General features: G+C 52.1%; 1 protein-coding gene and 1 pseudogene across 3 annotated transcripts; one reads left to right on the top strand and one right to left on the bottom strand.

The window, feature by feature from the left end:
* Nucleotides 1–134: 134 nt before the first annotated feature.
* On the bottom strand, nt 135–8523 carry LOC124514147 (UBX domain-containing protein 2B-like; annotated as a pseudogene).
* Nucleotides 8263–26471, top strand: STK11IP (serine/threonine kinase 11 interacting protein). 3 transcript variants are annotated; one of them, XM_047084556.1, is made up of 26 exons: nt 8263–8329; nt 8497–8582; nt 11068–11273; nt 11472–11546; nt 11840–11935; nt 12318–12425; nt 12543–12614; nt 13713–13839; nt 14073–14176; nt 14311–14406; nt 14641–14682; nt 14858–14998; nt 15199–15283; nt 15857–16198; nt 16604–16809; nt 17428–17544; nt 17646–17823; nt 19553–19783; nt 19897–20000; nt 20967–21064; nt 21158–21336; nt 21557–21638; nt 21853–21923; nt 22461–22708; nt 23442–23587; nt 24342–26471. In XM_047084556.1, exons 2-26 carry the CDS (start codon nt 8522–8524, stop codon nt 24421–24423), a joined length of 3297 nt encoding a protein of 1098 aa, XP_046940512.1. In that variant the 5' UTR covers nt 8263–8329; nt 8497–8521; the 3' UTR covers nt 24424–26471. The 3 variants fall into 3 exon arrangements, with proteins under 3 accessions (XP_046940512.1, XP_046940513.1, XP_046940514.1); XM_047084557.1 differs by lacking the exon at nt 24342–26471 and having other exon boundaries at nt 23442–23850; XM_047084558.1 differs by lacking the exons at nt 23442–23587; nt 24342–26471 and having other exon boundaries at nt 22046–22549.
* The last annotated feature ends 1280 nt before the right edge of the window (nt 26472–27751 follow it).

Below are 27751 nucleotides of genomic sequence, written 5' to 3'. Positions count from 1 at the left end.
TCATGCTCGCTCGCTCTCTCTCTGAAAATAAATAAACTTTAAAAATAAATAAATAAAAGTAATAAAAATCATTTGTTTTAATGTTGAAAGTATTTTCCTTACTAATATGGCACATACTCTTTCCTAGCCTTTAATCAGCTATTTGGAAATAAAGTCACAAGAATAAAGTGAAGACTTGGAAATTCAGGATGAGACTGTGCAATAAAGTCCCCAACATCCAGGAAACTGTCTGGTGCGCTATTGCATCTTCGTATCAAATGACTGTCATCTGCTAACCCAGATTGAATTCTTTTTTTTTTTTAATGTTTATTATTGAGAGACAGAGAGACACAGAGCATGAGCAGGGGAGGGGTAGAGAGAGGGGGAGACACAGAATCTGAAGCAGGCTCCAGGCTCTGAGCTGTCAGCACAGAGCCTGATGCGGGGCTCGAACTCACAAACCGTGAGATCATGACCTGAGCCGGAGCCGGTCGCTTTACCAACTGAGCCACCCAGGCGCCCCTGAATTTTTTTTTTGAAGTAATCTCTAGGAGTGCCTGGGTGGCTAGTGGGTTAAGCGTCCAACTCTTGATCTTGGCTCAGGTCATGATCTCATGGCTTGTGAGATGGAGCCCCGAGTGGTGCTGGCAGCTTGGAGTCTGCTTGGGATTCTCTGTCTCTCTCTGTCTCTCTGTCTCTCTGCCCTTCCCCCACTGTCTCTCCCTGTCTCTCTCAAAATAAATAGATAAACTTTAAAAAATAATTCATAAAAAAATAAAAATAATCTCTATGCTCAGTGTGGGTCTCAAACTCACGATCCTGAGATCAAGAGTCACATTGTCTACTGACGGAGCCAGCATGGCGCCCCTGGATTTGAATTGGGTTTTGTTGGCCCTGAATCATCAATAAGAACAACTGCATTAAGTATTGACTTCTCCTCCTCTTCTGGGGAGGAAGGTGTACTGACAATTTCAGGTGTAAGGCTTCCAAAGGTTTGTCTTTCTCCACGGAAAGCCTTGAACCTTATTCTAGGCTTTAGGTATTCTTGATCTTGACCATTCTCCATATCCAAATTCACTTGGTCACCGTGAACCAGTCACTGAAGTTCCAGGGGAGTCTCTTTTGAAACCTTCTGCCAACAGTAACGTCACTTTAAAGGATTTCTAGTATAAGTTGCTGAATTTCAAGCATACACGCAGAGTCACCCTTAACAGATTCCAGAAATTGAACATTTGTTGGATCATTGTATGGTTTCAACTCACCATCATCTAAACCGAAACTGTTATTGAAACTGTTTTAAGCAAAATCTGAACATCTTGTGGCTGGTTTGGTCTATAGATGTATTCATTCCTTATAAAAGGAATGCCCCAACCTGTACCTTCTACATGCAAATCACTTTTGTTTGTCATCACTCAAGGCTCACGTGGCTTCTTTCAGAGGGACATCCAACGTTCCCTCGCCTCTTTGAAAAGTTCATTCACAACTTTTCCAGTTGAAAGTTGAATTACATGTGATCTTCTGTACTCATGTTCATTTGCACAGCACCTTACAGAGAAGTGATGTGGTCAGCACCTTAACCAAGGGAACATATCTTCCATAGCAGGAAAACCTTTGATCTAGTCTTCATGGTCTTTTAAAGACTGTAACTTTAGGCCTATCAAATTTGGAAGATTTGCATTTCTGCCCAGGCCAATTTCTTCCTTCCTTCCTTCCTTCCTTCCTTCCTTCCTTCCTTCCTTCCTCCTTCCCTCTCTCTCTTTTTCTTTCTTTCCTTTTCTTTCTTTCTTTCTTTCTTTCTTTCTTTCTTTCTTTCTTTCTTTCTTTAATGTTTATTTATTTATTTTGAGAAAGAGAGAGTACAAGCAGGAGAGGAGCAGAGAAAGATTGGGAGACACAGAATCAGAAGCCGACTCCAGACTCCGAGCTGTCAGCACAGCCATGCAATCACAAAGCCATGAGATCATGACCTGAGCTGATGGTCGCTTAACCAACTGAGCCACCCAGGGGGTCCTGAGTCCAATTTATATCTTGATACATCATCACTTAGGTTGTTTTCAGGTTTCTTTATTTTATTTAAAAAATTTTTATTTATTTATTTTTATTTTACAGAAAGAAAGCATGAGCGGGGGGAGAGGGGCGGAGGGAGAGAGAATCTCACGCAGGCTCCCCGCTTGGCACAAAACGTGACACGGGGCTCAATCTCACGACCCTGGAATAATGAATGACCCGAGCCGAAGTCAAGAGTTGAACACCCAACTGACTGAGCCAGCCAGGCACCCCTGTTTTCAGGTTTCTTTGTAAGGTCTTCACATTCTTATTAAATTCTGCAAATCCTGGGGTGCCTGGCTGGCTCCATCAGTAGAGCATATGACTCTTGATCTCAAGGTTGTGAGTTCAAGCCCTACATTGGGTATGGAGCCTACTTAAAAAAAAAAAAAAAATTGCAAATCCTGTGTGCTTGGGGGCCTTGGCCCTGTGACCTCCTCTCTCATCTACCCTGTGGGCTAGGCACTGCCCTTGCCCTCTCCAGCCAGGCCCCCCCCCCCCCCCGCCTCTTATCCTTTATTGTTTTTTCTTCCTCCCTCCCTCCTTTGTATGTGTGGGCCTATTTTGTCCTACATTTTAGTTTGAATGAATTTACTAAAGTCTTTGCTTACCATTGCTGTTTGCTCCCTCACTTCTTCCTCTTGAATTCATTTTTTTCTTAGTGCTGATCTATCCTCTTTTTGTTTTAAAGTTAATTTATTTATTTTGAGAGAGACAGAGACAGTGCGAGGGGGAAAGGAGCAGAGAGGGAGAGAGAGAATCCCAAGCAGGCTTTGTGCCGTGAGCATGGAGCCTGACATGGGGCTCAAACTCACGAACTGTGAGATTATAACCTGAACTGAAACCAAGAGTCAGACGCTTAACTGACCGAGCTACCAGGCACCCCACTTTTTTTTTTTAATTTTTTTTAACATTTATTTATTTTTGAGACAGAGAGAGACAGAGTTTGAACAGGGGAGGGGCAGAGAGAGAGGGAGACACAGAATCAGAAACAGGCTCCAGGCTCTGAGCTGTCAGCACAGAGCCCGACGCGGGGCTCGAACTCACGGACCGTGAGATCGTGACCTGAGCCGAAGTCGGCCACTTAACCGACTGAGCCACCCAGGCGCCCCTCCACTTTTTTTTTTTTAATATTTTATTTTTAACTAATCTCTACACCCAACGTGAAGCTTGAACTTACACCCTGAGACCAAGAGTCGTATACTCTACTGACTGGGCTAGCCAGGCGCTCCTACATTCATTTTCATATCCTTTGTATATTTTTATTTTTAACCACTAGGGATGAGAGCAAGAGGCTGCAGCCTGTATTCAGCTTGCAGTCTGGGACTGGAACCATCTCCCCATAGCACTATCTCTACCATAACACGCATCATGAGTATGGTAGGCAGAATAATGGCCTCCTCCCTTCCCTCAAGATGTCTGTGTCTTAATCCCTGGAACCTGTGCAAATATCACGCTAGATAACAGGGGGGAATTAAGATTTCAGATGGAATTAAGGTTGCCAATTAGCTGACTTTACAATATGGAGAGTATCCTGGGTTATCTGGGTGGGCTCAATGTAATCACCAGGGTCCTTAAATGTGGAAGAGGGAGCCAGAAGAGTTAGCACCAGAAGGATGGATGTGAGAAAAGCCCAATTAGCCACTGCTGGTTGTGAAGGGGGCCAGGGAAGTGGGCAGCCTCTGTAAACTGGAAAAGACAAGAACGCATATTCGCCCCTGGAGGCTCCAGAAAAAAACTCAGCCCCACTGCCACCTTTATTTTAGCCCAGTGAGATACATTTTGGACTTCTGACCTTCAGAACAGTAAGGTAACAAACCCGGTGCTGTTTGAAGCAACTAAGTTTGGTGTAACTTGTTACAGCAATAGGAAGTGAACACAATGTTGAAATGTGATTGTTGGTGTCTGTCCTTCCACCTCACTGCCAGCTTCTTTTTTTTTTTTTTAAATTATGTTTTTATTTTATTTTTGAGAGAGAGAGACACACACTGTGAGAGCCGGGGAGGGGTAGAGAGAGATGGAGACAGAATCTGAAGCAGGCTCCAGGCTCTGAGACGTCAGCACAGAGCTCGACGTGGGGCTTGAACTCACAGACTGAAAGATCATAACCTGAGCTGAAGTTGGACGCCCAACTGGCTGAGCCACCCCTGCGCCCCTCGCTGCCAGCTTCTTGAGGACAAGAGCCATACTGTTGTCTCCTTTATTTACACGGAAGCCAGCACAGGATCTGGCATATAGTCAGGGCTCAGTAAATATTTGTGGAACCGGTGAAAGAATGAAGACCTGCTTTAACTTTTCGAGGTTCTACTCGGGCTCTGAGATTCCAAAGCGGCCACTGCCTTTCCCTTTCCCCAGGCCCTTGGAGACCCTAAGCCCTTTGATCTCACTTTTCTCTAGTTTCCTTGCCCCATTGATCCGAGTTTCCCGTTGCACTATTCCACTTCCAGATTCCTCCCTTGTTGTGGACTCTTCTCTCCAGCTTTGTGTGCAGGAAGAATTGAGATGGAAGGCACGTGTCACATACGCACCTGACTCTGCCATCAGGCTTATGCCTGAAACCGACGTTTTCTTCTTTTCCAAGATTCTGCTTGCTTTCCTGTCTTCTCCGTAGCTGCCTTCAATCCGGTTTCCTATCCAGCTTCTGATGAGGAATAGAGCTTTCATTTCGTCTCTTCCTTTCTGTTTTCTGGATTAACCTCAAGGTTCCCATCTTTCTTCCAGCGCTTCTTAACCCCTCCCCATATGATTCTAGGGGTTTCCAGCAGAGACAATGTAAAGAATTAAGGCACTCTCAAGGACCTCAGGTTTATAAAGCCACTCAGGGACTCCCTCAGTTTATTTTATGCAGCACTGCAAAATCTGCTCAGGCTGGGCTCTCCCAGCTGCTGTTGGGTCACTGCGATATTGTTATTTTGTTACTTCCTTTTCAGTCAGCCATTCTGGGGCCCTGGCTTCTCTAATCTCACGCTGAGCTTGGCTTCTGCTTCTCTGGCTTTCCCTTCATGAGCCTTGTGTTCAGTCTCTCCTGGAACCAGGCTCTGATGGGCTCGCTTGGTCACGGTCTAAAGCAGTGTTCTCATGCCAGACCTCCTGTAATGCTGCTGATTTGTCCCATATGTCTGATTCTGGCAACCGGGCCAATTCCTGGGCAGTCTTTTGTGGCTAGGTCTGGTATCAGAGCCAAGAGAAACAATGTGTGGTAACTTATGTAGAAAGAGCTGCCTCTGACCACTCAATCCTGGGGCCATCGGTGCCAGGCACAGGGCCTCTCCAGCACAAACTCCTTTACCGCAGTTCTCTTTTTTTGCAGGTGATATTCACACCTCTTCATTCTCTTCCATTTGCCCCCCTTTCCCACTCCATGAAGAGGTTGGTAAAAGAAACAGATCATCCAATTTCACTCTCCCTACCCACAACCCAGTTTCAGGTGTGAAATTTTCATTTTGGAGGAAACCTTAGGTCTCAATCATCTTATCTGCTGTGGGAGATTGTAGCACCACAGCAGTGAGGTCTGTATCTAGGACAGTGGTTCATGTCCTAACCAGGAATCATTACTCTGTTGCCCTGTGGGCTATAGTCTAGGGGCCTGCATGCTCCAAGGTACTAGAAACAATCAGGCTTTGGACTAGGACTCTGAGGTCTGTATTCTCTGGTAACTAACTTTGTCATCATTTTTTCTTCTTTTCTTAAAAAAAATATTTTTAATGTATATTTGAGAGACAGAGACAGAGGGTGAGCAAGGGAAGGGCAGAGAGGGAGACACAGAATCTGAAGCAGGCTCCAGGGTCTGAGCTGTCAGCACAGAGCCCGACACGAGGCTCGAACCCACGGACTGTGAGACCGTGACCTGAGCCAAAGTCGGATGCTTAATCGACTGAGCCACCCAGACTTCAGTTTTTTAAAAAAGGTTTTGCCTTGGGGCATCGAGGTGGTTTAGTCAGTTAAAGCATCTGAATCTTGATTTCGGTTCAGGTCACGAGCTCACAGTTGTGGAGTTCAAGCCCGCCTGGGGCTCTGCACTGAATGCAGAGCCTGCTTGGGATTCTTTCTCTCTCCGCCCCTCCCCCACTCGTGCTGTCTATCTCTTAAATAAACTTGAAGAATAAAATAAAAAAGCTTTTGTCTTCCTCAAGGTTCTTAATGGTAGCAATTTACAGAGACACACTCAAACTAATTTAGGCAAAAAAAAAAAAAAAAAAAAAATTGGGTAGGAATTCTTTGGAAGGTGGCCAAGGCCTCTCCCGCAGCCTGAGGGCAGAAAGGGGAGTGGGCCTCATGCCGGGCCTGGAAACAAGAACTGCTTAGTCTTCCCTTGTTGCTTCTCTCAGGGGATGTTTTCCTCTCCCTCCATAGTTCAGTTTTCTTTGCTGCTCTCTGTTCCACTTTCACATTTCTGGGGGGGCCAAGGGATCGAGAGCAAATCTGGCTACAGGGGTCTCTCCGTATTAATAGAGCAATTCTCAGAATCTGTGGGCTGGCAAGACACTCCTGAAAGGTTTCAAAGCACTGTCAAGTCAGGAATTTCAAAACAATCTCTTTTAAAAATTTTTTTTTAACGTTTTATTTATTTTTGAGACAGGGAGAGACAGAGCGTGAACAGGGGAGGGTCAGAGAGAGGGAGACACAGAATCTGAAACAGGCTCCAGGCTCTGAGCTGTCAGCACAGAGCCCAACGCGGGGCTCGAACTCACGGACTGAGAGATCATGACCTGAGCCGAAGTCGGCCGCTCAACCGACTGAGCCACCCAGGCGCCCCAAAACAATCTCTCTTCTTGCCTCAGAGGGTTACCGTTGGCAGTGACAGCTATGGGAGAACCCTCCCTTCCTAGTTCCAGGTGACGGATGAACAGAGACTGACAACCATCATGGCTCTGGGATTAATAATTTGACAAAAATATATTGAGGCTCTACTCTTCCTTTGTATACTGCTCTACCGTTCACTACGTGCTTCCACTTACTTCATTTGACTGCCTTTTAGGCTTTTGGCTCAGATCACACAGTATGTGATAAACGCTAAATTGTCTGCTTTAGAGGCATAAATTGCCATTTCAAATATTATGTCTTTAGAAAAATAGATCCTTCAAATTTTGCAACTTGAGATAAAGGTAACTATAGTCTCACCCTCAACTGGTAAAGGATTCATTTGATTTTCCTCTGTAGAAAAGGCACTTAATTAAGAAAGGCACTTAATTAAGGCACAACTCTCCCTGAAAAACAAATCGTTACATTTTTCTTTAATCTAGCTCAGTAGTTGATGTCTTTTTTTTTTTTTTTAATGTTTATTTTGAGAAAGCGAGAAAACACAAGCGGGAGAGGGGCCAGAGAGAGGGAGAAAATCCCAAGCAGGCTCCTCCGTGGCGTCAGCGCAGAGCCCCACGCAGGGCTCCATCTCACGAACCTTGAGATCATGACTTGAGCAGAGATCGAGTCCCAGGCTTAACCAACTGAGACGCCCAGGCGCCGGGAGGTCCTCTTTTGACCGGGAGCAAGGTGAAAGCTCTAATGGGAACTTGGAACCAGGAAAATTTGGCAGTCTTGACAAAATTGGTTACTAATTGAAAGACCTTTGCAGGTAACGTAGCCTCTGTGAACCTGCTTTTTTTTTTTCAAAGCTGGCCTAACAATTTTTATTCACGTGTTACGAGACGGAACGCGGTAAAAACAAGAGACCTGATACACGTGGAGCATTACCAATCTCAGTATGAGAGTCTGACATTGCTGAAGGAAAAAAGGACAGAGTTTGGAGGGACGTTAAGGAAAAACCGTCAAGGGGCACTCCAGAAGTGGCAAATTTGCCAGCTCCCGCTTTCGGCAGATACCAAAAAAAACTCCTATGGCGGACTCGCTCTCCTTTAACTGGAAAACAAGTGTTCGCTTTGGCCGAGTCCTTTCCTCACTAAGAGAAAATTCCGTTTCCCAAAACTTTGCTTCCCCGCCCAGTCTGCAAACAACGAGTCAGGTTTGTTTTCCTCACAGGGGCCGCGGCAAGCCGAGTGGAAGTCCCTTGCCGAGCGGAGCCCACGAGTGGGGCGGGGGTGGCGGGGGTGGCGGTGGCGGCTCCCCTTCGGGCGGGGGGGGGGGGGGAGGCCGGGCCCAGCAGGTCGGAGCGCCGAGGGACCGCCCAGTCCGCACCCAGACCCCACCGCCTCCAGCCGACACGTCTGCACGACTTAGGGCGTGGTTTCCGGCAGCGCAGGCAAGCTTTCCGGTTGTCCCGCTTCCCCGCCTTCCTTCCGGGGCGGGACTTCCCGTCCATTATTGATAGGCGCCGGGCTGCAGAGTTGGTGGAAGGAGCACACAGGAGGTCAGTTTGGGTGGCTGGGTCTTATGTTCCTCGAAAGGGTACCCGGCAGGATGCTCTTCCTCGCTATCTCTCTTACTTTTTTTCCCTGCGAGGTCTCGGCTTGCTCGGACGTCCTAGGCTTTTTGTACTACCACCCACCTGAGGCTCTTCCGCTTCCTCTTTCTCAGGCTCCGCCCCCAGCGTCCCGTGGCCATGACGACCGCCCAGCAGGACGCCCTGGTGTGGAAGCTCGCCGGGCTGCTGCGGGAGTCTGGTGAGTGGATACCTGGTTGATCTGGGGGCTGGGGCAGGGTGGGGGTGCACCCTGCCTTACAGAGACACTCCCCCTAGGAGTCATAGAATTACAGCTGTTTAAGGTCACGAGGGTTCGAGCGTCAGTTCATTTTTTTTACTTCTCTGGGGTTTTTTCTCTGGTGCCATTGCTTACAGTGTCCTTTGTCTTCGACAGTTCAAACCTTAGCCATCCTTCGAGGCCCAACTCCAGTACCACTTCCTCCATGCGTTCTCTGATACTCTCAGAGGAAGGTGATCATTACTTGGCTGTAAGTCTCTGGAGACCAGGGACTAGTATAATCATTGCTGTGTGGCAAGACCCTTAGTATAGTTAAAAGCACGAGGTTTGTTGGAGTCAGATTCACTTGGGTTGGAATCCCAACCGTCTTTCAAACGTGGCGGTGTTAAGTTTTCTGAGCTTCAGTTTTCCTCACCAGCAAAATGGCATAATGATTGTGCTTGACTCAAAAAGTTGTCGAGGGGATTAATTTTAATTCATGTAAAGCACTTAGGACAGTGTTTGCATAATATGTAAGGGCTCAAAACTGGTAGCTGTTTTTACTAGAGTTTCTTCTTTCAGGACTTGGGCATGGTGGAGCCACACTGGTTGTTCAGTACGTGGTTGACATTAGTTGTGGTACAACAAGCCTTGGCTTTGAGATCAGACAGAAGTACCAACTTCCTACCACCTATATAATCTCAGTTGATATTCTTTTCTAAGCTCTCATTTTCATATCTGAAAGAGGTGGTCAGTAGTGCTTCTCTTTAGGAGATTTTAAAGAAGTTTAAATGAGGTAACAAAGTTGTCTGTCACATACTACCCAATTCATGTTAGCTGCCTTCTAGCACTCTGTACTCCCATTGATGGTATCTGTGGAATCTCTGTTTGTAGCAGTTTCAGTTTCTGGCTTGTTTTGTTAACTGTGTATGTATTTTATCTCTTGTAGACTGGGGGGCTCTTTGAGGGTGGGAAGAGTCTTTGAACCCTGTCTGCATCTATCCTTAGTGTCAAGTACATAGACCATCTTTCAAGTAAGGTTACAGGATTTATTGGTTTGTTCAGACAAATCTGACCTGGTGCTCCAGGGGTTAGGCATGATGGTGTGTGTGTGTGTGTGTGTGTGCGTGTGTGTGTGTGTATGTATGTATTGCTATAAAGAGGTAGCTAGAGAGAGATATTTATGGTGATGGAATAGTTTTGTATTTTCATGGTGATGTTGGTTATAGGAATCCACACCAATGACAGTGGCATAGAACTATAGGGATGTACGCATATACATCGTCAGTTTCCTGTCTTTGATCTCTTACCACATTTACATAAAATGTAACCATTGGTGGAAACTGGGTGAAGGGTATAGAGTACCTGTCTGTAAGATTTTTGCAACATCCTTTGACTCTATCCTTGTTTTTATTTAAAACGTTTGTTTATTTTTGAGAGAGAAAGAGGGAGAGCATTTGTGTGCAAATAGGGGAGGAACAGAGAGAGAGAGACAGAATCCCAAGCAGGCTTCACGCTGCCAGGGCAGAGCCTGACCCAGGGCTTGAACTCACGAACCGTGAGATCAAGACCTGAGGCGAAATTAAGAGTTGGACACTTAACCGACTGAGCCACCTAGCACCCCTATATCTTGGTTTAAAAAAAAAAAAGTAAAAAAAATATTTCTCTGTGCCTACCTCATAGCTATACTTTTTTAGGTGCAGTGACGGGTACCAAGGTGATCAAAAGATGCCCTCAAGGATGACAGTCTCGTTAGAGCAGTTTTAGCATAGAGATCAAGAATAGTACCAATGCTATAACGAGCGGTTATTCTTTTTATGACGTGCATTTTAGGATTGTTTGAAAGTTTCTGCAAGTGTGCCTATCTTTCAATCAGAAAAAGAAGTAAAGGTGAAACCAACACCTGGGGCACGTGGCTGGTTCAGCGGTGGAGCATGTGACTCTTGATCTTGGGGTCATGGGCTTGAGCCCCATGTTGGATGTAGAGTTTACTTAAAAAAAAAAAAAAAAGATGAGACACATTACCAGCTTTTATGTAAAATGAATGATTATGGTCTAAAAGTACAGCAGTGTGACACAGTGAGAAGCCTGCCTGGAGGAGGTAGGTCTCAGGCTGAGCAGAGTGGAAGGGAATATCAGAAAACGAGGAAGCTGTGAACCACGCTGACTGTATTCCCAGCATCGTGAGTAGGCCAGACTCTCTTGAGCAGATGGTGAAAGAAAATTTGGAAAAGTCGGTTGGATGTAGTGACACGATTTCATATTTCAGGCTGAAGAGTTAGGACTTTTTGGGAAGATAGAGGGGAGCCATTGAAGACTTTTGGGCGGGGGAAGAGATAGTACGATCCTGGCAGTGGAAGATTACAGTGTGGATTGGACTGGGTGTGTCCTGGGGTCGCAGAGTCTTAGGATAAAGGGAAAGACCCTTTTGTTATGCTCTCCTTCCTGTCCGCCCCTTTCGCTGCAGGTGATGTGGTCCTGTCTGGCCGTAGCACTCTGAGCCTGTTGACTGGCACCCTGCAGCAGCTGAGCCACGTATTTGAACTGCACCTGGGACCATGGGGCCCTGGCCAGACAGGCTTTGTGGCTCTGCCCTCTCATCCCGCCGACTCCCCTGTCATCCTCCAGCTTCAGTTCCTCTTCGATGTGCTGCAGAAAACTCTTTCACTCAAGGTCCTGGGGTGGGAATTGGGTAGGATGTACACAGGGCCCAAGAGCTGGGGGTGGGTACATGGGTGCAAGAAGTCTGCAGGGCCCAGATCGAGGAGATGTGAGAGCTGTGGGTGGCTGTGCCGAGGAGGAGAGGTTAAGGAAAGAGAGATGTGCTGGCCTCAGTGACATGAGTGGTTTTTTTGTTTTGTTTTGTTTTAGCTGGTACATGTCCCTGGTTCTGGCCTCCCAGGGCCCATCAAGATTTTTCCCTTCAAGTCCCTTCGGCATCTGGAGGTATGGAGTGTTGGATGCTGGCACACAAAACCCAGCTTGGGACAACCTTTTGGGAATGGAGAAAGAGAGACGGTCTCTTTTGCCGGCGGGGGGGGGGGGGGGGCAGGGGGGCAGGCCTGAGTGTGCCCATTGCTCTGTGGCAGTGTGACATCTGTCTCGTGTAACGGTTCCCTGAGTCATAGTTGGCCTTGTTGACTTTTCCCTCCCTGTAAAAGGAGGGAAAGTGAAGCGAAGCGTCTGCCTTTTGTGAAGTTTTGTCTCCCTCCTTCCCTCCCTCCTTTTCTCCACCGCAGCTCCGAAGTGTCCCCATCCATTGCCTTCGTGGCCTCTGTGGCATCTACTCCCAGCTAGAGACCCTGATTTGCAGCAGGAGCATCCAGGCATTAGAGGTAAGGAGAATGAGGGCTGGGCCCAGATGCCCTGTTCTGAGGGACATAGAGGACCAAGCTCTGACATTCCCTCTTTTTTGCAGCCTTCCCTGCCTCCTGCTTCCCTCTGGACAGTGTCCTTGCCCCCTTTGCTCTGCTCCCAGAGCACTATGTATCTGTTTATATGTTTATGGCCACACCTACCCTCTTGTATTCAATATTCCCATGTTTGTCTCCCCATTCTCCCCACAATGAACTCCTGGGGGCAGGGCCCTGGGCTTTCTTTCAGTCTGCCTCTGCAGACCGACTTTAGTATATAAAGAATGAATGAATGGCTGGGAGACAGCGTGGCCTTGCATTGGGGAGGAGGGGACAGTGGCGGTAATGGAGCACCCTGTCTCAGGAGCTCCTCTCAGCCTGCGGTGGTGACCTCTGCTCTGCCCTGCCTTGGCTGGCTCTACTCTCTGCCAACTTCAGCTACAACGCGCTGACTTCTTTAGACAGCTCCCTGGTGAGTGCCTGAGAGGGAAGGGAATTTGGGGAAGGACACGGACAGGCCCTTAGGGAGGAGGGCCAGCTGGTTGCACGGAGGTGTCTGATTCTCTGCTGCTTTTCCTATGCCCCCCAGCGTCTCTTGTCAGCCCTGCGCTTCCTGAATCTGAGCCACAATCAAGTGCAGGACTGTGAGGGCTTCCTGATGGTGAGTATGGGCAGGCTGGTTGGGGCTGGCACCACATGGGTCTCTGATTCTGCTCTGATCCTCTCTCCTGGACCTGGTTTTGCTCCCACCTTCGTCTTGTCCCCCGCCTTCCCCCAGGTGGGGCTGCATCCTGGAGGCAGTACTGTTTGAGAACTCTGGCTCTAGCATAAGACAGGCCAGCATTCAAATCTCAGCTCCTAATCCTTGTGTGATTTGGGACAAACTAACCTCTGAGTTTCTTCACCCATCAAGCAGAAGTCATAGGAGTACCTGCTTGTGTAGTATTAGCTTGTGTAGTATTACCGTGGGTGCGAAGGTTGTGGGATGTTGCTCAGCCTATGCCTAGCTCAGAAAAGATGGCTTCGGGAAGATGGTGAAGAGCCTTCTCCCGCATCTCATAGTCAGGGGTAGCCAAAGTCAGACACTAGTTAATGTGGTGAGAACCGACTTTAATCCGTAACGCACCATTGGAGTAGTAATAAGCTAGCGTGGAATGTAATCAGCAGTAAAACTATTTTAATTGGTAGTAAACTTCAGCATGAACTGAATTCCAATTCAGTTTGTGCAGAGATTACTGGGACCTTTAAAGGGAGAGTGAGGGAATGGGGCCGGGGAAGACAGGGGCTTGAGCAGATTCTCTCCAGTTAGTTTCCTCAGGTCAAGAAAGTAGAAATGTACAGAAAGCAGGAAGGGGGCATTGGTCTATATGAAACCCATCTGGGTCTGGGTTTGCTAACCGGCGCTTGCCAGAGTCAGCTTCCTACCTTCCCACAGAGGCTGGGACACAGGGGCTGTATCTTCAGGCATTGGCTGCAACAAACTAAATTCTCCTGGCAGCCTGGAGTTTCTCTAGGACGGAACGGAAGGGGGTTGGAGTTGTCTTCCCAATGATGTGACCTTGAGCTATTAGGAACTATGCCAGTATTTGTTCAAGTCTGTTAACATGGTGCGGGGGGGGGGGGGGTGGAGGACTGGATGAATCATTTGTGCTGAGAGTACGCAGTCTTTATAGGCCAAGGTTGAGGCCTGCTTGAAGGCTCAGAGGAGCCCGGCTAGGGTCTGGTCAAGGAGAGAATCTTTGTCACCAACCCCTCTCAGGACTTGTCTGAGCTCTGCCATCTGGACATCTCCTATAACCACCTGCATATGGTGCCAAGAATAGGACCCTCAGGGGCTGCTCTGGGGACCCTGATACTGCGAGGCAATGAGCTCCGGAGCCTGCAGGGTGAGTGGGAGTTTGGGGAGGGAAGTGGGGGGCCAGAGAGTAGGCGGGGGCACACAGGGTTTTAGGGGCAATGTGAGACTGAGAGTGGTCCGGGAACCGCATGCCTCCAGGGCCTCATGTGGGTCTACGGGTAGGTCTGAGATGCCCAGGCTGGTCTTTCTGCTGCATGTCCCCCAGCACCCTGCCCCCTGAACTCACCCACCTGTCCTTCCTCCCTTCTCATCTGCACCCAGGCCTGGAGCGGCTGAGGAACCTGCGGCACCTGGATGTGGCTTACAACCTGCTAGAAGGACACAGGGAGCTGTCCCCGTTGTGGCTACTGGCTGAGCTCCGCAAGGTGAGTCTTGAGCGCTTCCGGGACTTGGGAGCCAGCTGTGCGCCTCTCCCTCCCTCCTGGACTGATTTGGTGAGTGCCCTTCCTCACTCAGGGAGGCCTGAGGCCCATCTCAGTCTCCCCTTCCTGCTCTTCAGCTCTACCTGGAGGGGAACCCTTTGTGGTTCCACCCTGCGCATCGGGCGGTCACTGCCCAGTACTTGTCACCCCGTGTCAGGGATGCTGCAGCCGGCGTGAGTAATCTTCTCACATCCGCTCTGCTGTCCCTTTCTTGCCTGGTCCTGCCCTCGCCCCCTTGTGCCTCTTTCCACCCCATCCTTGGGTGAGGGGCCATAGCCCCGGACTCCCTGCTTGTTATGCTGTTACCCCTCGCTGAGCCTAGTGGTCCCTGGGCTGAAGGGTTTCCCTGCGTGGGCAGGCAGGAACTCTACCACCAACACGACCCCTCCTCTTTTGTATTTGCTCAGTTCCTTCTCGATGGGAAAGTCTTGTCACTGACTGACTTTCAGGTTAGTATGCTGGGAGCTCTGGGAATAGGGTTGGTTTGGGAGGACATGAAAGGGGTCCCAGGGTAGGGGTCTTTCTGGGAAGCTGCAAAGTGGGGCCTGTCCTCTGGCTAGCCTGGCAGGGCAGAGGTGTACCTCTGGCTCCAACCTTTCTGTCCTTCCTGTTGTCACACCCCAGCTCTCCACATCCTCCAGCTCCATGGCTCCACCTGTGCTCTGGCCAGCAGGGAGTACTGTTGAAACCTCAGGTGGCCCTGACTTGAGCGACAGCATCTCCTCTGGGGGCGTTGTGGCCCAGCCCCCACATCGTAAGGTTAAGGTAAACCGTGTCCTAGGCTGCGTTGTGCTGGGGTTGAGTCCCTTTAATGGGTGCTCTGGTTTATCGATGGGCTGAAAATAGTAAGGCCTCGTCCTTGGTTGTGAGTGGGGCTTTCTGGGTAGGTTGGGGGGGTGGCCATGGATGGCAGGGTGGGAGGCCCTGGCTTTCATAGAGAGCATGGGCCCTCTGTCCACCTTCAGAGCCGAGTCCGTGTGAGGCGAGCAAGTATCTCGGAACCCAGTGATACAGACCCAGAGCCCCGTACTCTGGACCCCTCCCCGGCTGGTAAGTCTGCCATGCTCCCAGCTGCCCTTGCCCAGTCCTGTCTTTAGCGTCCTGTCCCAGTCTTCTCGGTAGAAGGATTCTGTCTGTGGTGGAGCACAGCATTATAGAGGGCCTCGTAGGCTTTCCTCTTTCTTTCTAATTTAGGGAAAGGAGAAGAGACCACTCCTGGGCAGCATTTTCCAAAGTGTTTTTCAAGGAACGTGAATTTTGTAGGCTGTCGAAAGGTCACTTGATGACTAGATTCCATGGGAACTTCTGGGCTAACCAAAGTCAAATAGACGTCCTCCTTCTAGGACGTCTCAGGACCTCCAGGGTGCCCCCTTGTATCTCGAATCTCCCAAGGAGTGGATGTTGTGTGGTTCCGAATTGCACACGACCACAGGTGTTCTACAGAACACGCTTCAGGACACGCTGCTGAGGGGAAGCCTTTAGTTTCCCCCTGATGCCCAGCCCCTATTAACATTACACACCCGTTTACTTCACTGTGAGGGAGAGTTGCAGAAGAGGTCGGGCTCGGCGGGGGTTGTGGTGGGGGCGTGGGCTTGCTCAGTGGTGCTCTCCCCACCGGCCCAGGGCAGTTTGTGCAGCAGCATCGGGAACTTGAACTCATGAACAGCTTCCGGGAACGGTTTGGCTGTGACTGGCTACAGTATAGGAATCACCTGGAGACCTCTGGGACCCCAGTTCTGGCTGCCTCCCAGACCCCTGCCCTCAGCACTCTGTGCCCAGACACCCTGAGCCCAGGGTCTGTGCCTGGGCCTCCCCGCCCAGAGAAGGAGTCACTGCAGGAAATGGCAGAGGAGGTCAGGCTACGGCCGGAGCCCCGGGAAGAAGAGGTGGTGGAGGAGCTGGTGAAGGAGGAAGAAGGAAAGGAGGAAGAAGAGGAGGAGGAGCAGGAGCGGAATGAAGTGGAGGGTGAGTTGTGAGCGCTCAGTGCCCGTCAGGGAGACGGGGCCCGGTGCTGGTGGCGTATCTGGGAGAGTTAGGAAAACCCAGCCTGGGGATAGCTCACCCCTGCAGTCTTTCTTAGTGTTTATTTTTGAGAGAGAAACAGAGGGCGAATGGGAACGGGGCAGAGAGAGAGGGAGACACAGAATCGGAAGCAGGCTCCAGGCTCCGAGCTGTCAGCACAGGGCCCGACGCGGGGCTCGAACCCACGGACTGTGAGACCATGACCTGAGCCGAAGTCAGACGCTCAACCGACTGAGCCATCCAGGCGCCCATGGCTTACCCCTCTTGGATGGAAGGCCACCCCTTGGGAGGGCAGAGTCAGGGATACCTCTCTCTTCTTATGGGGCTGCTCCCCTGATCTCTCCTCAGCGGAACTGTGTCGCCCCATGTTGGTGTGTCCCCTGGAGGGGCCTGAGGGCGTGCGGGGCAGGGAATGCTTTCTCCGGGTCACTTCTGGCCACCTGTTTGAGGTGGAACTCCAAGCGGCCCGGACCCTGGCACGGCTGGAGCTCCAGAGTCTAGAGGCGGCTGAGGTGGAGCCCGAGCCTCGGACCGGCAGAGAAGCGGTGCTCGAGGTGAGCGGTGGTGTTAGGGGTCCTGGAAGAGGGGCTGGGCTTTTTGCAGGAGCCGACTCGGACAGCATGGTTGTTGGGTGCAAAGCACTGGACTGCGAGTTTCCCACAGTCTCTCGTTGGCTCTTGGAGCAGAAGGGGGAAGCTGCGGGGGCAAAGGCATGGCCCCAGGCAGCCTGGGAGGCTGGGCTGCTGAGCTGGAGCGTGGATGGCAGCAGGAGCATTTTCATGACATCCAGAGCTACTGTTGTCTGCCATGCTGTCAGTATAACCGGAATCCCTCTGGTCCACTCTGTACTCTCTCTTCTTTTTTCTCTTTTCTTTTCTTTTCTTTTTTCTTTTCTTTTCTCTTTTCCTTTTTTTCTTTCTTTTTTAACGTTTTTATTATTTGTTTTTGAAAGAGACAGAGACAGAGTGTGACTGGGGGAGGGGCAGAGAGAGGGAGACATGGAACCTGAAGCAGGCTCCAGGCTCTGAGCTGTCAGCACAGAACCTGCTGTAGGGCTCGAACCCACGAACCATGAAATCATGACCTAAGCCAAAGTCGGACGCTTAACCGACTGAGCCACCCAGGCGCCCCTTCTCTACTCTTTTCTACCCAGTCCCCCTCTTTGTGTGCAGGGCTCAGATCCGCTCCCCAGGGCCCCTGTCCTTGTTCTGCGTTTCTCCTATATTTGCCCTGACCGGCAGCTGCGTCGATATGTGGTGCTGGAGCCTGATGCCCATGCAGCTATCCAGGTAATGGGGCCCGGAGCGAGGCCCAGGAGGCTGGGGAAGGATTGGGAGGTCAAGGGCCAGGGTCCATTGCTCACAGCTGCTTCTGGCCAACCCTGTATCAGGAGCTGCTTGCCGTGTTGACCCAAGCAGCCACCACGGCTCAGTGTCAGCTTGGGGAAGCAAGAGACCCGCTGAGGGGCAGACTCCAGTGTCTACGTTGTGGCCATGAGTTCAAGCCAGAGGAGCCCAGGTTGGGATTAGACAGTGAGGAAGGCTGGAGGCCTCTGTTCCAAGAGACAGGTACGGGCCCTGCCCTTGGCCTTCCTGCCCACACCTCTCCCACCATTTCAGAGACAGTGGCTTTGAGGGAGGGAGTGTGGAGGGGGAACCCCAGGGACGGGAAGGAATTGGGACCAGCTTTTCTGCGTGGAGGAAAATAGACTCATCTGTCTGATACATTTATCAAAAAAAAAAAAAAGGAGCAAAAAGAGAAATTATATTCTTTCTTTTTGAAAGTCAGGAAATACAATCTCTGAAACTATTTAAACGTACTCATTATTTTTTCATAACTTGAAGGCTCTTTCCACTTTTTCTGGCTAATATTTAGAAACTGCATAAAAGCTCCTGAGCTCTCACTGCAGTATTGGGTGTAGTGCTGTCCTCTGAGTGTGTTTGGCTGTTGAGTAAGATGCTGTGGGAGTTGGCTGAGATTGTCCTTCCTTGACTGACCTTGGAAGCTACTTCATATCGAGTGGTGCCTCATGGCATCTTTTCACACTGTGTTCTTTAAAGGGAGAGATTTTTTTCACTGTAGATCAGTCAAAAAGCTATGTCTTTGAAGACATTAAAGAAGAAAGAAATATTCTTGATAACGTCTGTGTTGAAACGTATGACTTTTAGTAGCCACTTTTTTCTTCTTGGCAGCGGCTAGAGCAGAGGTTTAAAGTTTATTGAGAAAATAGACCCCTTTCCACCCCCCTCTCTAAACCTCCCTCCCCAGAGGCCCAGAAGTACAATGTATACAGTGGAAAGAGCCCCATCCCCTCTAAGACCTTTCTGTGCTCCACAGGGTCACGTGGCCCCGGGGTCCCTTCAGTGGGTCATTATTATTGAACGTTCCTGTGTGTTACGTCCTCTTTTTATTTGAGCCTTGGTTACCTCATCTGAACAGAGAAGGGAGTGAACTTGTCCTCTGTACTGTTAGGAGATTTAAATGTGACAAAGACGCCAGGCACAGTGTCTGGCACAAAGCACAGGTCCTCCGTAAATGGTAGCTACCACCGCTAGCCTCAGCTCCACGGTCTCAGTCCAGGTACGTTCAGTTATTAGATCGTTGCTTTCCTCATTTGCAAAATGGGGTCGGGAGAGTTTTGATTCTGTCGTCAAAAGTTCTAGCGTATGCCCAGCACGCTATAGCTGCTCAAGGAATGTTTTTTCTCTTGCTGCCGATCCCTGACCTGGGTTCTTTACCTGGTCCGTTCACCCATCCTGACAACTCTGTGAGATAGGCACTGTCATCACCCTCTGTTACCGAAGAGGAACCAGGCTCAGGGAGCTTAGGTGACTTGTCATAATTGCCTAGATGACAGCTGTTAAGTGACAGAGTCTGGAATTGGACCCATACCTGGCACCCTGCCTTCCTGATCTGTTGATTTGGAGCTTTCAGACGTGGCTGGTGGAGCATCAGAGCACATGACCAGCCGGAGGCTGTGGGAGGGGACCAGAGCAGGGCCTGGCTGAGTTTGGTCCTCTCTGAGAAGGCCTCAGATCAGAAGGTGGGGTCCATTTTGAGGAGGTTGCAGGCCATGGGTCTGGGTTTGCTGCTCCCTCACCGGGATGGAGGGTGGTTAACGGGCCTGCAGAGGGAGTGGGGAGAGGGGCGTTGGGAATGGTAGGAGTGTATGAAGCTGGAGATGCCGGCCAGGGGGAGTCCAAGAGGGGGTGGGGAACATTATGAGCATGGTAGGGGATTGTGACACTGTGGGGCGGGGGGGTGGTTCACAGGGACTGTGCCCATCCTTCCTTCCAGAATCTCCTGCTGTATGTCCAAACTGTGGTAGCGATCATGTGGTTCTCCTGGCTCTGTCCCTGGGAACCACCAACAGGGAGCACAGGGAGGGAGAGCAATCGCCAGCTCCCTTGCAGTCCACCAGCACTGTCTGTGACCCTTCTGACCACAGTGACCACAGCGACAGGGCTGACCCGGCCCCATCTCAGGCACCAGGCTCCCGAGATCACCACAGTTGGAGCCTCAGTCCCCGTGAGTAGAGGTGAAACGAGACGGGGGTGGTGTTTGCGGGAGGCAGGAGGTCCTGCCGGGGAGGCGGGACGGCGCTGTGGCAGCCAAGGCTGACGGCCCACTGCTGCCCCCAGCCCCTGAGCGCCACGGCCTCCGCTCCGTGGACCACCGACTCCGGCTCTTCCTGGATGTTGAGGTGTTCACCGATGCCCAGGAGGAGTTCCAGTGCTGCACCAAGGTCTGCGCCAGTCCGGCACTGCCCCGCGCCTCTCACTGACCAGAGTGCCCACTCGCTGCCAGCACAGCAGATCGTGTCAGGGCAGTGGTTCTGGAAGCACCGGGTCCGGTTCCCGGTTTCAACTCCAGCGGTCACGTGCAGCGTGGCTGTGATACCGGAGTCTCAGTTGTCACCGCTCTGCAACGGGGGTAGCAGGGCCTGCCTTACAGAGCGTGGTGGCGTCAGTGAGGGCCCGCGTCACAGCTGCCTAGCACAGCACCTGGCGCTCGAGGGGGACCTCCCGTTGCTGTTGTAGATCTACGATGTCACTGGTTCCTCTGTGAGCATCTAGCATGTGCAGGACACTAAGGGCCTAGGGTAAATTGGTGTCACCAGCCGTCTTACGTTGTGGTGTGAGAAACCCGATGGTCTGGAAAGGGCTGGGATCGGGCTGAGTGAGGGAGCCTCTCTTTGGGGAGCCGATCTAAGGTGTAATCCGGGTCTTGAAAAAGGAGTTACAGAGTAGGAGGTGAGGATCTGGGGGGAGGAAGCAGCACGTAGGTGGGGGCCTGAGAGAGGAGCTAGCGCGTGGGTAAGGCTGCTGTAGGGGCAGCAGGAGGAGGGGGCGGGAGGGGGCGGGTGTCCTGAGAGGAGTCTGAAGAGGGAGGCAGGGGTCAGTTGAGGGGCAGCCTCAAGTGCCCGCCAAGGGGATTGGACCCGATCCCAAGGGCTGCAGGAGCCCTGAGGCAGGGGAGTGGCAGTCTAGTTTGCTTTAGGACGGTCCAGCGGAGTGTGGAGGGTGGGCCAGAGGGGGCACGGTGCCAGGCACGGAAACCCACTGAGCCCAGCTGAGGGTCAGGGTGCAGGGGGGTGGGGCCAGGGTGCGTGAGCACCGGGGGGAGGGTTGAGCACAGCGAACCTGTTCTCAGCCTGGCAGCCTCCTCCCTGGTCCTCCCTTGTTTCTCATTAATTTTCCCTGCTCCTCAGGTGCCCGTCGTGTTGGCAGGCCACCCTGGGGAGTTTGTGTGTCTTGTGGTGGTGTCGGACCACAGGCTTTACGTGTTAAAAGTGACAGGGGAGATAAGGTGAGCGAGCGGGGCCGCCAGGGTCAGGGCGGGGCCCCCTTGGGTCTCACACCACTCACTGTTCGCCACCGCTTTGGCCCTGCCTCTCCTCAGCGGGCCTCCGGCTAGCTGGCTACAGCCAACCCTGGCCGTCCCCCTGCACGACCTGAGTGGCCTCGAGCTGGGGCTGGCAGGACAGAGTCTGCGGCTGGAGTGGGCTGCCGGGACAGGCAGCTGTGTCCTGCTGCCCCGAGATGCCAGACATTGCCGGGCTTTCCTAGACGAGCTCACCGGTGAGAGAGGGGGGAGAGGGGGAAGGGAGGTGCAGGGAGGGCAGGTGGGGGCTGCCCGTGTCTGGCAGCTGCAGCGGAGACAGACGGGTACTGGGACTCGTCCCTTGTAGAGGTTTCTGAAATCTAGAGATCGTGAGAACGGAAGGTGTTGAGAGGCGGAGAGGGTGGGGTGGAAGAGGTGGGTCGCTGAGGTTCCCTGTCCCTGGCCGGCTCGGTCCAGATGTCTTGCAGGCTCTGCCTCCTGCCTGGAGGAGCAGTGTCAGCGCCACAGAGGAGGAGGTAACCCCGGAGCACCGCCTCTGGTGAGTGGATAGGAGGCCGAGGCCGGGCTCGGTGGCCCATGCGGCCGCTCTTGGTGCACAGGCCCTCGCCACCAGCTCCGGCCACGGTTAGGCCCTGAGCACCTGGGCCTGCCACCTGCCCTCACGCCTGCACCCCCCTGACCCAGCTCTGGTCCCTCCTCCCTGCCCCTCTCAGTATTTTCTGCCCCCCTCGCTGACCACACCTTCTCCCCAGGCCTTTGCTGGAGAGGGGCTCTTCCTCGGAGCCTCCCCTGTTCTTCTACCTTCGGGTGTTCCTGGTCGAAGGTAAGGCTTCGGTACCTCTTCTTGTCCAGGCCGCTGGCTGTGCCTCCCCCCCCACCCCCGTGCCTCTCATGCCGTGGTAGCAATTTTCAGCTCCTGGAATCCGGACTTCCTCTCACTCACAGGCACACCCAAATGACAGCCTCAGTCTTCCCGGCCTCTCTGAGGGGGGCCAGGAGGTTTCCTGGGTCCTCAGTTGCTCAGAGACCTTTGCTTCCGGGTATGGGCTTTCTATGAAGGGGAGCCGATTGGCTGGGTCTGCTCCACCTCATCCTGTCAGAGGAGGCGAGTGGATCTTTCTTTCTGAGTGGGGTGGGTGGTGGCGCAGGTTCCCTTTGTCTTGGGCCTCAGGTTTTGGAAGCTAGAGATGCCTGGAGTTTGGAGAAGGGAGGGCCCTGGCCTCCAGGGGCACAGGCTGCTCTCTGACCACCTCAGCAGGGTGTGGTTCACTCCTCTCGAGCGCCCTGGGATGCTGCCCCGGGGATCTGGGCTCCTCTGCGGCTTTCCACCCTGGGCCTCGCCCTGTCTCTTTCCCTCTAGGCCCTGCAACCTGCCCTGTGTCCCTGTTGATGACTCTGTCCACCCTGTACCTGTTAGAGGAGGACGTGGCAGGGTCCCAGGCAGAGCCTCCTCTTCCAGCACCATCTGATGAAGCTTCTGAGAAGTCCCTGCCCTTGGGGCTGGGCCCTTCTGTGCACGTCAGGGAGCAGTGGCCACTCAGCAGCCTGAGCTCGGTGCTGCTGTATCGCACGGCCCCGGGGGACCTGCGACTGGTCTTCTATGATGAGGTGTGTGTGTGTGTGTGTGTGTGTGTGTGTGTGTGTGTGTGAGAGAGAGAGAGAGAGAGAGAGAGAGAGAGAGAGAGAGATGAGCACAGGGGTGGTGGGCAGTGTGGGAAATGAGTCTAGGAGGGCTGGGCATTGGAGGCAGTGTGGATGTGATGGGCAGTCATGCTGGAGGGAGCATGGAGAAGTGGGGTGCAAGGAACTGGGAGGCTCGCTGGGTGTCTGGATCAGCAGCAGGTAGAGGCAGGGGAGACAGCCATGGGAACCCCATGGACCTGGAGCCTGGCTTTGTGTTGCCTGGGAAGCCTTTCATGACGCACCGGCTGCCGCTCGGAGTTCGTGTTCGATTGGGCCCCAGTGCCAGCCATCTGGTTTTCACAGACTCAGTGGGAGGAGTACTCTCATTAGGCCTATTACAGATGGAGAAACTGAGGCTTGGGGACATTAACTTACTTGCCTGGGTCACAAGTGCTAGATGCAGAAACTGAACTCCAGCCAATTCCTTGGAACTGACTCCAGAACTTCTATTCTGAAAAACGGTGGATTAAAAGAACAAGATAGTAAATGTGAAAGCCTCCTGGGGGGCCTCCAGTAAGTGTTGATTGCGTTCTGTTTAAAAAGCTCAAAGTCAGGGTCTCCTACAGGGAGTGACACAGGCTTGGGGAAGGAAAGACGCCTTTTGAGTCGGGCGGTGGGTCCTCTGTGAGCCTCACCTCACCGCCACTTTGTCTGCCAGGTGTCCCGGCTGGAGAGTTTTTGGGCACTTCGGGTTGTGTGTCCTGAGCAGCTGACGGCCCTGTTGGCCTGGATCCGGGAGCCCTGGGAGGAGTTGTTTTCCATCGGACTCCGGACTGTGACCCAGGAGGCTCTAGATCTTGACCGGTGAGGCTTCCTTGCCGACCCCGCTTTGGCCTTAGGAGCCACGGCTGCAGGCTGTCTCTCCAGACTCTGGCTGTGGACTTCTCCAGCCTTTGGACGCTCAGTGAGGCCCCAGAATGACCCAGGAAAGGGTCATCTCACCCAAGGGAAGGGTGGGAGAAGTTGCCTGGCTTGGTCTGGCCCAAGGGGTCAAGCTAAGTGGTCAGTAGGAACGTGTCTCCTGCACAGTGTCTCAGGTATCAATAAATTGTTTCCATTCCAGAGGCCGTGGAGGTATTGACATGTGTCATTCATGCAGCCTGCCGCTCCTTTCTCTCTTCTAACAGAAACTACCCCACCCATAGCTCTCCCTCAGTGGACAGCGCAAGCAGCCTTGCTTTTTCTGTGAGACCCCGTCTCCAACCCCACTCTGCCCTGGCTGATGGGAGCAAGTAGGACCCCTGACTCATGGGCCCCAGTCCTCAGCCAGTAGTGCCTGTTACGGGGCCTGATGTGGAAATCACTGCCTAACGAACAGTCGGGCCAGTTCGATTCTCACGGTCTCGGATTACCGTTGGAAACTAATGCAGCTCTCGGGTCATTGGCAGGAGGTGCCCGATATGAGACGGTGTCTGGGGAGAGGGTGTGTGGAGTTGGGCTGCGGAGGAAGTGGTTGGCATTCTGTGGGTTGCCGCCCCTACCTCTTGTCTGAGCACTTCCTCGCTCAGCCTGGTGGCCTGGCTGGGTTGACCCTGCTCCTTCACCTCTGTCTCTGTAGCCGCAGTGATCAGTTCAGGGACGCTCATGTGACTTGGTCTGGTTGCCGGAACACCCAGAAAAGAGGTACGTTTCCCCCGTGAGGGGTGCTGAGAGGAAGCCTGGAGCTGCTCGCTGTGAGGGGAGAGCTTTCCTGAGAGTGGAACTGCGCAGAGACAGGACAGGGCCGAGAGACGGGGCGGGCAGGACCAAGTCCTGGTGGTGTCTTTGGAGTTCCCGGGTCCAGTCATGCCTGGAAGCAGGTGCCCCTGGAACTTTGGGTTATGTGAACTAAAGGAAATGCCCTCCTTTTTTCTTCTCTTTGTCTCTCTTTTGGCTTAAGCTAATTTGAAGCAAGTAACAAGCCATAGAAAGGGTCTTAATTGTGTAAATCCGCACCCTGACTTGAACCAGCCTGACTTGGGACCTGATTTTTGCACCCAGGAATGCGCACAGCGGGAGGAGTGGTACCCACATGTTTGTGCACAGAGGCCCTGGGAGGAGAGCTTGGGGAAGGAGTGTTGAGGGCTTAAGTCAAGCTTCCCTTAAACCCAGAAGCTGGGCTCTGGCTGAGTCTGTTGTGTGGTTTTGGGGTGGCTCTCATCTATGGAGCATTTATATGCCAGGCCCTGAGCCAAGTGCTTAGGGATGGTAGCTCCTCACAGGAGTCCTGAAGTGGGTGGCGTCTTGTTGAAGGAAATAGGCTTACAGGAGCTAAATGACTTCTTCAACGTCCTATCAGTAAAGGGCGGAGACCCGATGAGTCCAGACTCGTAGGACTTCAAAGCCTGGGCAGTCAGCAAACCACAGAGCCTCACTGCCTCCCATTCCCTGCCATGGATGGGCCTCTGTGCCCGGCCCCACTCACAGTTCACAGAGAGGGACCACTGCCCACCCTGCCCTGCGTAATCCTAGATTCGTGCAGGACAGGTGAGCCAGATGGAGTGTATCTGAAGTTTCTCTTTCCTCCAGGGTGTAGCGAGATGTTAGGTGAAGTATTAATTCATGGGTGATTTTCACCCCTTCCAGCAGAACTGTAGAGAACAGAGATGACGATCCTTAGGTTTTAAGTCAAAGGGCTAAACAGTAAGAAGAGATTTGAGAGGGACCATAAAGGGACGAAGAGCTCTGCAGGGGAGAGAGGGGAGAGTGTTTACAGAAGGGCATTAGGAGCAGTGAAGGAATGATGCCCCGTACTGCTGGGGGCTCTCAGGGTGGAGGGGCCCTGTGCCTAGCTCCGTGTTTGGAACTAGGGAAGACAGTGACCAGTCAGATGTTCCCTGTGCCACGAGGACACACAGAGCTGGCCTTTTGGAAGGACGTGGCAAGATAGGGCTGGAGACAGTTGCCCAGATTTCTCTCGAATGGAAAGGGGAGGGGGCCTAGAGGATCCTGTGGGTTCGCGGAAGTGCGGGGAAGTGCACGGAAAGTGTGCTAGAGAGCTTGGCCGGGTCCTTGCAGCAGCACAGCCGGAGGGTGGTGTAGGCCCAGCCCCCAGATGGGGATATGACCAAGTTAAATTTGAGTTGCTTGAATTTAAATCACTGATGAGGCTGACTTGACTTGAATGTTAACAGATTAACTTCTCCGTTGGTTGGAAATGGGGGCTCGTTACAAGGATAGGGTTGAGTTGTCAAGAAAACCACATTTTTGCATACCTGAATTTGGAAGACTGCCATGTTTTCTGGAATTTTCATCTGTTACAATTGGAAAAAACATAGAAGGGTGTGGAAGGTGTGGACCTAGAGAGCAGGGGCGTATGGTTTCTTTGTTAGTGGTCTGGGGGTTACTCCTCTCCACTAGAAGGCCTTCGATTTAGGGTTCATGGGGGAGGGACGTGCTCTGGAAACTGGGTCAGGCATCACTGTAAAGCTGCTTTGGGGGAGTCCAAGGTGGGGCCTGGGGTTGGGGTGTGCTGTAGGCTAGAGAAGACTGTGCCCCAGTTCTACCCTTGACCCAGCCAGCCTCTGCAAACCCTGGGGCTCCGGAGGGTGGAGTCGTATGGGACATAATCAATGCCACTGGAGGCCTGTCACTCAGCCTCAAACCCTGCTCACGAGACAGCAAAAGTACAAGAGAGAAGCCCCTAGATTCTTTTTTTTTTTTTAATTTTTTTTCCGTCTAATTTACTTTAAAGTCAGCAAGAGCATGAGTGGGGGGGAAGGGCACAGGGAGAGAAAGAGGGAGATTGAGGGCGAGAATCTCAAGCAGGCTCCGTGCTCAGCCCTGGAGTCTGACACAGGGCTCTATCCTGTGACCCCGGGACCATGACCTGAGCTCAAATCAAGAGTTGGACGCTCAACCGAGCCACCCAGGCACCCCGAGAAGCCCCTGAGTTCTGAGGAGGTGAAGGAACTGTGGGGCCCTGGGAAGCAGAAGCCTTTGATCCTGGTTAAGACCCCCTCCTTAATTCTGCCTTTTCTGACCCTCACGTGGGTCAGCATTGTTCCTGTCCTGAAGCATATTTATTCCTAAGCACACTGAAAGGATGAGTTTATTTATTCCTTCACTCGATTGGTTAATAGGACACAGGTCCTACCGCAGAGAGCCCATTAGAGCACACGTCAGGGCAGGAGGGCTTCTCTAGCAGCCCATAAACTACCTCCAGGAAATCACCTACCTTCTCTGGGTCAGGACTGCTGAGAGGGACTGGTGGTGGCAATATGTAAAGCTCCCTTGAGGATTTATAGAGGCACACCTCAAAATAATGAGGGAGGTAATAACCTAACAGCTATGGCTTAGTGAGCCCTTACTACGGTCCGTACGGTCGTTTAAAGCAGCTCATTTCCCCAGGTGTTTCCTACACCCTTTGATCATGAGATGTAGAGCCAATTCGCCTAAGAAAAGAGCCATCAGTATAATAGAAATGACCCAGACCTGGCAGACCTGAGCCGAGGCCCCAGAGAGGGGGTTTCTTCTGCACCTCAGAGCCAGATGGCTTCTGTCTCCTGCTTCCCCAGCCGGATCCTGGTCTGGTCTAGCTGGAGAGTGGAGAGGAAGCGGTGTGAATCTTGGAACTGACCAGTTGGGAAATGCCGGCTAGGGTGGAGGTCCCTCGGTGACAGGCCTGCGAAAGGACTGTGCAGAGGTTCAGAAAATAAGTTCACCTACTTCTGTTGGCTCAGAGCTGGCCTGAATTTTTAATTGAAGCAAATTAAAACTTCCCAAAAAGATTAGTCCACTTTCTTGGTGGTGTGCACACCCCCTTCCCCATCAGCACTTTTGCACCATCTGCGAACAAGCCGGTATTGGCCCCAAGAGAGACCTTCCCCAGCCGCTGGCCTAGAGCTACGGCTCAGAAACGTCGGGCCCATTTATAAGGACTTCTCCAGAAGTCCCGTCAGACGGTCCCTATGGGGCAGACTAATGTTTAGTCATTGTAGCGTGATTTGCAAAGCAGTGTGAGGCTAGTGTAGTTCACGAGGAACTTCT

The sequence above is a fragment of the Lynx rufus genome, unplaced genomic scaffold (assembly GCF_022079265.1).
Source record: "Lynx rufus isolate CCGP_SWC_20201006 ecotype Redwood Valley unplaced genomic scaffold, mLynRuf1.p SCAF_2, whole genome shotgun sequence".
In the NCBI taxonomy this organism is placed as follows: domain Eukaryota; kingdom Metazoa; phylum Chordata; class Mammalia; order Carnivora; family Felidae; genus Lynx; species Lynx rufus.
This window is presented reverse-complemented; position numbering and strand designations above follow the sequence as displayed.